Genomic DNA, 10,854 nt, shown 5'->3' with positions numbered 1-10,854 from the left:
AAAGAATAGCAATTGCCCGAGCTCTGGTTCGCAATCCCAAAATTCTTCTGCTTGATGAGGCAACATCAGCTTTGGATACTGAGAGTGAATCAGTTGTGCAGGCAGCACTGGACAAGGTCAGTAGTGCCCTAAAATGAAGCAGGTAAGCGGAAGCCTAATGAAAGAGTTGCAAGAAGTAGAGGCCTTTAAACCACAAAAGGTAAACTTGGATTTGGCAAATATTCTCTGGGCAGAGAATTTTTGAGATCCTGCACGTATTACAGAGAATAATCTTGTTTCAAGTGAGAAGATGGAATTATATTTCCTGCATTATTAAGCTTAAATCAACGTCTTCTTGGTGTAAATACCATACCCTGCAATTATCTGTCTTACTGACATACATATTGTTGTCAGTCACCTACTTCATTAACTTGTATTGAAGCCTGACAGACAAGGTAAGCACTATCAGCATGTCATAAGTGATTGTAGCAGTGACTTGGCAGGAAATACTCCAAGTAAACTTTGCTTCAGTTAACATGAATACTCCTAGGTGCTTGTTTTGTTCTTAATGTAAAGCTGTCTCACTAACGAACAACTGATTCCTGGTGTAACTCAGGAGTCTCTATGTTCATATTGGGGCTGTACTCCCAAATGGTATTCTGAATTTACTCAGTCTGCTGCAGTACTGTAATGCTTCCTGCTGCTGTTGGGTAGAGACAGTTAGTTTGAGGAGAATTATTAATGGAAATACATTTAATAGAGAAGTTATTTGTCTAGCTTCTCTTGGTCACATTGTCTTACAAATTTTGATCCTTATAAACCTTTGCAGAAGACCTAGGGAATCATAGAATGGTTTGGGTTCGAAGGGACCTTTAAAGATCATCTAGTGGAACCCCTCTGCCATGGGCAGGGACATCTTCCACTAGACCAGGTTGTTCAAAGCCCTGTCCAACCTGACTTCGAACACTTCCAGTGATGGAGAATCCACAGCTTCTTTGGGCAATCTGTTCCAGTGTCTCACCACCCTCATCGTAAAAAATTTCTTCCTTATATCCAGTCTAAATCTACCCTCTCTCAGTTTAAAACCATTATCTCTTGTCCTGTCAGTACAGGCCCTGGTAAAAAGCCTCTCTCTGCACTTATGTTATAAGCCCCCTTTATATATTGAAAGGTCACATTTAAGGTCTTCCTGGAGCCTTCACTTCTCCAGGCTGAGCAACCCCAGCTATCTCAGGCTTTCTTCATGAGAGGTCTTTCAGCCCTCTGATCATTTTTGTGGCCTTCCTCAGGACCCACTCTAACAGGTCCATCTCTTTCTTATACTGGGGACTTCAGAGCTGAACGCCGTACTCCAAGTGGGGTCTCACAAGAGCAGAGGGGCAGAATCACCTCCCTCAACCTGCTGACCATGCTTCTTTTGATGCAGGCCAGGTATACGGTTGACTTTCTGGGCTGCAAACAGACATTGCCAGGTCATGTCCAATTTTTCATCCACCAGTATCCCCCAAATCCTTCCCCTCAGGGCTGCTCTCAATCCATTCATCCTCCAGTCTGTATTGATATTGAGGATTGCCCTGACCCATGTACAGGACCTTGCACTTAGCCTTGTTGAACTTCATGAGGTTCACATGGGTCCACTCCTCAAGCTTCTCAAGGTCTCTCTGGATGCGATCCCTTCCCTCAGGTGAATCAACTGCACCACTCAGCTTGGTGTCATGCGCAGACTTGCTGAGTGTGCAGTCACTCCCATTTATCCGTGTCAATGATGAAGATATTAAATATTATGGGTCCCAGTATGGACCCTTGAGGGTCATCACTGAAGTTGAACTCCATCCAGGTTCCAACAAAATTCCACTGCTTGGGATCAGTACTTTGATTATTTAAACTAAAATTGCTTGATCATTTTAATACAGCCTGGTAATTAAAATGGCAAGCTGTGACATTTGATACATTATGTGCAATAGGCTTATAAAAATCCAAAGACAGGCAGTTAGTTGAAATGTATTGCACGTGAAATTGTACAGAATTTTTTCAGTGAAGCTACATGAGTCAGCAATGACTTAGAGCTTAAAACATTGAAATTTTTAAAATGTCAATGTGAAATATTTTCTAATACTTCTGACTATAAGCATATTTTAAAGTTTAAATGAACAACTATGGGCTTAAATATAAAAACTTTTAGCATTTTTAAAATTTTAAGGTTCATAATGTAACATTCTAAAATTTTAAATATTGAGAATTTTGTTTAGATATTTGTGATCAAAATTTGATGTTTTTATGTGCCACAGTGAAAGATTGTATCTAATATTAATTTTCAAGCTAAAGATTATATTTCTGTTTTAAAGTACTCATTGAAATCTATTTTTTTTTTTTTTTAATTTATATTTTTCCGTGAACCATTTTAATGTTTCCCTTAGGTCTTATTCAACTCTAACATGGAGATGAACCATTTTAAAATATACTTAGAAATACTCATATTAAGTATTGTTATCTCTAGGCAAGGGAAGGACGCACCACGGTTGTAGTAGCTCATCGACTGTCAACAGTCCGAAATGCAGATCTTATAGCTGTGTTCGAAGGTGGAGTTATCACAGAACAAGGGAATCATTTTAAATTGCTTGAGAGAAAGGGAATCTACTACAAACTTGTTAACATGCAGGTACTTCTTTGTTGCTAGCTGTTGCCTCATTTTCTTTTTTGTATTCCATGTCCATACTTATTGTATGCTATCAGAAGTATGGGGAATTCTGCAGCATATTTTGTTAACAGCAAAAAAATATGTACTTTGCAAGGAGAGCAGTAATTTGAGAGAGAAGACCACTGGTTTTGATACCAGACCTATTTAAACCCAGGATAGTACATTTTTAGTCCTCTAGGGATTTAAACTTAAAAGAGTATTTTATATTTTCCTTTTATGCGGTCAACGTAGTGGAGCTGACTACAGTAGTTTGCTATTCCATTGCTTGTTCTTAGCCTATGATAAAAGGTAAGATACAGTATCTGATAGTGGAGGATAGAGCATGTGTATTTTAAGCTGTTTAGTTATAATCCTTCATACTGAATTTCTTTCTAAAGAAAAAAAAATGTGGAGGAATAGGAGAAAAAGAAAAATAATCCAGCTATGCGAAGTGCAAAAATTTGTACACTTTTAAAGTTATGTAACCAGAAACAGAGAGATTGGAAATGAATATAAATGTCAGAAACTTATTATGTGAAGAACAAAATACTTTGATGCTTCCCAGTGTCCCATGTGATAGGTTATAGCTGAGCTTCACTGTAGCCTTCTGTGTCACTGGTGTTTTACTGCATAACCACCATGCCCATTAAAGAAACTGAAACTGCTATCTGAGTATGTCAGACTGAAAAGAATAAACTAGGCTAATTAAAACATTCCTTCATAAAATAACTATAAGAATGTGCTTGGTCACCTTAGATTCAAAGTAACTTTCTATTCAAGCAAATGTGATAATGGGAAAAATCAGGAAATATAAAATGGAAAGAAAACAGAAAATAATAGAAATAAAAAAATTGAAAGAAGGCAAAAAAAGTTATTTTTATTAGTAGTACAAAAAGCAGTAAGAAATAAAAACTTTCTGGAAAAAAAGAAATACATGTTGAAGGCAACTTTGAATCCAGTTGCTATTAAATACCTCAGTGGTGGGTAGACATTATTTATTCTGTCAGAAACTGGCAAAACTACCTCCAAAAGTAGGGCGCTCTTCCAAACTGTTCAGATTTTTCAGTCAAAATCTCTTTTTGACCTGTTCCATTATGAACTTCCTTATTATATTTAAAGTCCAAAATTATTAAGAGTTCTGTACTAATGAGAGGTAACTTTTTCTCACTACATGAATAAACAGTGTATCCACTGAGAACTCATTCAGAAAGTTCCCAAGATGCGTGCAAATGGTTTATACTCAATTTAAAACTCTATTAGGAGTTAATTCATAAAAAGAAGCAGCTACTTCCACTCCCCTGCCCTCCACTTAGTAGAAGTATTTTCTTGAGAATTGCGATACTCATATATGAATCAAGCTCTGAAGACAGAGATCTACTCAAATATAATACAGATGTTCATATCTGCTTTATAGCATTATACATTGCTTTCCCCATATCTCTTTCCACTGAAACAATCAAAGTTACTTTGATTACCTCATCATTTTGGCAGTTCAAAGTAATGCATGATGCATTAATATATGCATAATTAATCTTATCATCATGTTCATCCCTCTTTCAGGCAATAGAAGCTGAAGTTCCATCATCAGAAAAAGATGAGAATGCACTTAGTGTCAAAAAAAGTGAATCTGACCCAGAATTTAAAGAATCCTTAACAAAAGGATTGAGGAGACGATCAACTCGGGGAAGCATGAAAAAGCCAGGAGCACAAAATGGTGATCCTGATGAGAAAACGAGTTCACTTGTAAGTATCTTTGCAGAGCTTAGTGAACTTTGATTCCTTTCAGCAAAGTATGTTAAAATTAAATTCATTCTCCTGCTCTAGAAAGGTGCAAGAAGAAGGAGGCATTGATAGGGGTGAAAAAAAAATGAGAATTTTTAAATTCTAAAGAGCCTTTGACTGGTAATATTCATAACTTGTTTTTTTATTCTCATCATGAATGATTATACGAATAAAATGAGACTTAAAAATTTTATAACAGGGGTGTGTTTATTCTTGAAAATCAATTTCCTGTAAAAGAAATATACTTAATATATTTACATACCATACCGACATAGTCTGTACAGATTAAACATTAATTTTTTGATCAGAAACAGAACATTTGGCCAATATATAACTCTTACAACAAACCTTAAAAAAACCTATACAACAAATATGATTGCATTCATATTTCCAGCAAATACTTTGCTGTTATAAATTGCTTAATGAACAATTACTTGAATTAATCTAGTAATGGATTACACACAGCAATATGCCCAGAATGAATACCAAGAGTATGGATGAATGAAAATTATATAGATAAACTAAAATATAATGACAAGAGCTGTAGATACATTCTAACAGCTCCTTCTTCCATGTATTAAAATAATAAAAAGAAATGTACAATCGGTTAATTATTCATGTTATTAAAAAGTACACATTTTGACTTCCCTTGAGTAGATTTTAGGAGTAGGAAGTTGGCTATTAATATCTCTTTTTCTCCATATTTCTCCAAATACATACATGTTTGTCCTGACAGAATTCCCATTTTTTTTAGGATGAAGAATTACCTCCAGCTTCATTTCTGAAAATTCTGAAGTTGAACAAAACTGAATGGCCATACTTTGTAGCTGGAACTTTATGTGCAATTATCAATGGAGCTTTACAACCTGCATTTGCAATCATATTTTCAGAAATTATAGGGGTAAGTTTGAATAAAATATGCAAAAAACTTTAAAGCCCACCAAATTTATTTCTAATAAAACCAGGTCTTAAACAATCACTGCATAATAATGCTGAGGAGTGGATGAAGCAGTATTACAAAAATCTGAAGAATTGTATGAAATTTACAAAATCCTAAAAGTCTTGCTACAATCTGAAATTTTCTTATTATACGTATAATCATATGTAACATATACTCAAGTTTTATATGAATGTAAATGACTACCAAATATAGTTATTGAGAAAGATGGGAGTATTTTAGATTATCAGGTGTTTTTAAAAAATGTTGTTTTAAATATTATTTTATAGGTTTTTTCGGAATCTGACAAGACCATTTTAAGAGAAAAGAGCAACTTATTTTCAGTGTTGTTTTTAGTACTTGGGATCATTTACTTTTTTACATTCTTTTTTCAGGTATGTTTTATTATTTTAGCTTTATTATAATTGTTCATCAAGTTTTAGAAACCAGATCTGAAATATACTAAAAGTTTGTATCTTCTTAATACATGTCTCCAACTCAAACCAGAACCCACATTTATGGTTCTAGATATGCCTTGGGGTGAACTGAATCTTGTTTGACCTAGACCTACTCATGTGTTAGAGACCTTCCAACCTATTCTGACCTCTTAACTTCAGAACTTCCCCTCTTCTTCACCAGTCAAACACATCTCAGCATGAAACTCTGGATCCTCTCACTTTTTTTTTCTGTGGCCACGTAGCAGCCAGCCCCTCCAGCCTTCACGCTCTACCACTCCCTCTCACCCTCAAGCTTTCCTATTTGAATCTGTAAGTAATTTCAAATCTGCCAGTCTCCTGCCTTAGCTCATCAATTTTTTACTCCCCTAACCCCTTCCCCATTCAAGTCTTATTATGTGAGACCCCCTCAAAGATTCCCAGGCCCAGTTTGTCAAGTAACACCCATCATGATGATATTCATCTCCTCCTGCTTAAATACTAATAGTTGAATGGTAATACCTCATCCCCTGGTCTCACTGATCTCTGTAGCCATCTTAGCTTCTACAAAAAAAGTGTTTTAACTTTACCCTCATTCTTATATGTATCTAACTGCTACAACACTGCCAGAGTTTAAAAAAAAAAAAAAGGTACAAACTTTGGCATTTAAGTATTTTCATATGTAGTCTGGTTTATAATTTCTGAAAATGGTTGTATAATTTTATCTATTAAATGAGCCTACACAGTAGAACAATAAAGTGCACTTGGGACAGCAGCATAAACAGTCTCTTGCAAAAACCTCCTGGTTTATTTACTGAATTGTCTTGTTGCACATGAATGCAAGAAGACCTTGGGTAGAGAAGCCTGAGTTGTAGATGGCTATGACAGGTTTGTTCAATTTATAAATGTTCATATAATGTTTTAAATATGAGTGGGAAGAGTATTCAACTTCACAAATGTAGATTCTAAACAATTAATAGTTGTAATCACATAAAGGTGGTAGTGAGCTAAACAGAGCTAATTATAAACACTGATGTCATACTAAAATGTAGGAAGAGTGTATCTTCCCAAAATTTTAACCAGCACATCCCTTTTTGTATCTTCTTAAAATGATTCATATATCTGGCTAAAGATATGTTCAGTTCATTATAAAACATTTATGTATTACTGCCGACAACTATGTCAGGTTGTGTTAGGATCCCAGGGAAGAAATCTTAATTCCATTGGAGTCAATGGGAAATTTGCATTTGACTTCAGTGACCCCAGATTGCCTTATGAAGTCTTTAACCTAAAACGAATGGCCTAAAAGCCACTTGTTTAAATCTGACTTAGGTCAGCTCAGATAAAAAGGAAGTCAAAGAGTTGATTAGTGATCTTTCCCTTCAAGCAAGCTGGTGAAACAGTGCTGGGAAATATTGCTATACTCTCTGTATTTTCTTGAGAAATAATATTTGAATGTCTGTACTGTGAATCTGCTAGAATTTATGAATATTAAACCTGTTTTTACATTTGCTTTGTGCAATCAAGACTGCAATATTTTGTACTTCAACATTGTAGAGACAATGTGTCTAAAATATTTATTGAATAAACACAAACAATGTAATAGTATGCTAAGCATTGTACCTTTTCTCAAATAGGGTTTCACATTTGGCAAAGCTGGAGAAATTCTTACAATGAGGCTTCGATTCATGGCATTTAAAGCAATGCTTAGACAGGTAAAGATAATAAATATTTTTATTTCCAGGGTTTTAAAAATAATTAATTTTATAGATATCGTAAAATAACTGTATTCTACAGTATCACATCATGACTTGTCTAAGAGAAGATTCTTTAAATCAGTCTAGAAACCAATTTGGTTGGTTACATGTGGTTAAGCAAAGTATCCTTAGAGGGAAAGTCTTAAATCAATACAAGTACGGGAGCTTTTTATGTACTCCTTGCAAGGACTTAGATTTACAGCCAAGTTACTATGGCTTGACAAGTTGATGTGAACCAGCAGTATCCCATTACGTGTTCATTTGCCTGCTTTGCTTTCTTGGTGCCTTGTCCCCTAAAGAAATGCAATACAATGCATTACAGCTTACATTGTAACTCTTACTTCAAATGTCTGATTTAAATTGTAGTATGTACAAATATGTTTTTATTTCTTGAAAGTCTCTTTCAAAGAGTTCCCAAATCTATAATTGTTTTTCATTAATACAATAATGAGATTGTATACTTAAATCTAAAGCCACTTTCAGAGAATGAAATTGTAAATATTTCATGGTGATTTTAAGTAATTCATGTAGTTATCTAAATTGGCCTTAACCTTGCATGATTTCAGGATCGGTATTTTAGATTTTCATATATACGATATAATATTTCTGGGAGTTTATGTCTTGCATATAAAGCTACATGTAGACATAGAATTTGATTCATGTGAACATGACTGTTTGCAATGCAGACAGAAAGCTGTTGTATTCTGAAAAACTATGATTTATAGATCAGCCTCACTGAAAACCTAATGAAAGAGCAATCTTACAATTGAGTCTTGAGGTCACAAATGCCTGTACTACATCACCAGATCTTCATTCAGTGCATATTACACATGAAAGTTTAAAGCAGATATTTGGTCACATGGTGACTAAATTATAAACTGTGTGCCTGACCCCAACAATTGACTTTGATCAGATAGACCAGTTTGGTTTGGGCTTTGGTTTGTTTTGGTTTGTTTTTCCTCTCTCATAGCTACCAAATAAGCCTCTTCAATCTGGGGAGAAACAAAGCAATGAATTGGGAGTTTTTACCCTGAAAATGCTTTGCGCTTAATTCATCCCCAGCCAGCTTTGCAATAGTAAAGGAGTGTGACTGAAGAGTCATCTCCTCCAATGAGATGCAGTTTTAGCAGTGGTGGGGAAGGGTAAATTTTGAGTTTGGGAATTCCCCAGGCTACTCTCCTTCCTTCTCAGCAGTGACAGTGCACACATCAGAGCATCCACAAGCATATATTTTTTTCTAAACATATTCATTGTGCAATGAAGGAATTAGACTTAATTAAATATGCAGAATGGATGCACTGCCACATACACAGTCTTCTGACACTGAACTCAGTTATATTTAGCTAGACCTCAGTTTTACTTTGTGGTTTATATGAAATGTCCAAAACCTGGTCCTAAGAAAAATGTTTCTTATTGTAGGACATGAGCTGGTTTGATAATTCTAGGAATAGCACTGGAGCATTAACTACAAGACTGGCTAATGATGCCTCACAAGTGAAAGGAGTAAGTAAAATTTTGTTTTGTAATTTTTCATATTTGGTTTAGTATGTAGTAAAGTTGCAGCTTGGGTTTGACTGGTTGGATAACAGTCTTGACCTTGACAACTAAAATTTACTCTAAAACAATAGTTGGTATAGAATGCATTGATGTGTTTTATAACAATGATGGTTATATGTTTACAAAATAATTTCCAAGTAATCATTTTTTAAAGTTTACTATTGTGCTGTATTGTCATCATTATTAAACAAATTCATTGAGAATCTCTTTATCTAAGAAGCCTGTTTAGAGATATCTTATTTACCTAAAAATATGCATCCAAATTTGTTTAGTTATGACCTCCTGCTATTTTTTTGATTGTACAGATTCCTTAAATTAAAAAAAATTAGACATAGTAGCAACAGACTTCCTTTTCCTTGTTACTTTTTGGAGATTCTTTATAAGTAATTTGTGGACTTTCAGAGGCTGTAATATTAGGCTGAAGAGCACTGAATGTAATTATTTGTGTATGCTTAAGTAAATTTTTACTGCTATATGAAGTTATGTGCTTTTTTTTTGAACTGAGGAGTTCTGTACTATCTTTGGCTTTATTTCCATAGTAGAACTTAAACATTTAATTTTCTTCTTCATTGGGCTCTGTGATGACTTGCAAAGCTAGCTGCATGATCTACAAAATGTGACAGATTTTAATGTTTAGCTGTAAATGTAAATATGTGATATGGTTAAAGTCTGTTCAGCTTCAACAGCAGAATTTAGAAATTGCAGTGCAAATTTAAGTAATCAGAATATGGGGAGAGAAGAATTAAATGTGATCTAGATAACTTTTTACAAAATTATTTAAGAAACTCCCTTTTTGAAAAATGGGAAATCTGAGTTAAGCCTTTCTAAATAGTGTTTTGAGAATCAGGAATATTACAGGTGAGAATGCTTTCCTTATTTAAGATGCAGTTACTTTAGCAAGAAATGTCTTTTTTCTTCCTCCAGGCAACTGGTGTCAGACTGGCATTAATTGCCCAAAACATAGCTAACCTGGGAACTGGAATTATTATATCATTAATATATGGCTGGCAGCTGACCCTGCTACTTTTAGCTGTTGTGCCAATCATTGCAGTGGCAGGAATGATTGAAATAAAGATGTTGGCTGGGCATGCTAAAAAAGATAAAGAAGATTTGGAAGCTGCGGGAAAGGTGACTCCAGAGAATTTTATCTATTTCTGTGTAATGTATACAGTCATGTTTACCAAAGCATTGTTGATGGATGTATTACTTCCAAATACAGGACATATCATAATATATAACTTCCAGACACAGCCAGACTCTATATAGTTACACTAGTAGACCTATAGAACATAACACCTCTTCAATAATAATTGAAGAGCGATGTTATTAACTGGTATTTATTTTTATAATTGATAAACCCCAGAATGTGCTAAGCACTGTCCAGGCGCATTCTTTTCTCCTTCTGTTCTGATCATCTCTATTTTCCTTATTTTGCAACCTTCTTCATTTGGACATTCTCTTTTTTCTTTTCTGTCATCCCTTTCTGGTGTGTCATCTGTCTTACATGTATTATACTGCGCTTTTTTTTTCCTCTTTTATCTTATTAATGTTTGCAGGGATAATGTGTATATATGCACTGGTTTCTGAGTCTGTTTGCCATTCCTTTATTTCTTGAGTGGAAGAGAAAGATGAGAACTGAAAAGTAAGAAGGCTAGACTCTTGTTTAAGAAATTAGATGAAGGCATTTAATGTCACTTCATTCCAAAAATCATAGAATCATAGAATCATAGA

The 10,854-nt window shown here is 34.6% G+C and overlaps 1 protein-coding gene across 1 annotated transcript; it reads left to right on the top strand.

The window, feature by feature from the left end:
* Positions 1-6: 6 nt before the first annotated feature.
* On the top strand, positions 7-10,281 carry LOC104162423 (multidrug resistance protein 3-like; the record flags this gene model as incomplete). Its single annotated transcript, XM_009701138.1, has 8 exons — positions 7-116; positions 2,477-2,638; positions 4,217-4,399; positions 5,193-5,339; positions 5,666-5,770; positions 7,447-7,524; positions 8,986-9,069; positions 10,048-10,281. Coding segments are annotated over exons 2-8 (837 nt in total), but the record flags the coding sequence as incomplete, so codon positions are not given.
* Between the last annotated feature and the right edge of the window lie 573 nt (positions 10,282-10,854).

This window comes from Cariama cristata, unplaced genomic scaffold, assembly GCF_000690535.1.
Source record: "Cariama cristata isolate BGI_N322 unplaced genomic scaffold, ASM69053v1 scaffold8975, whole genome shotgun sequence".
In the NCBI taxonomy this organism is placed as follows: domain Eukaryota; kingdom Metazoa; phylum Chordata; class Aves; order Cariamiformes; family Cariamidae; genus Cariama; species Cariama cristata.
Note: the sequence above shows the minus strand (reverse complement) of the source record. Positions and strands in the feature narration are given on the sequence as shown.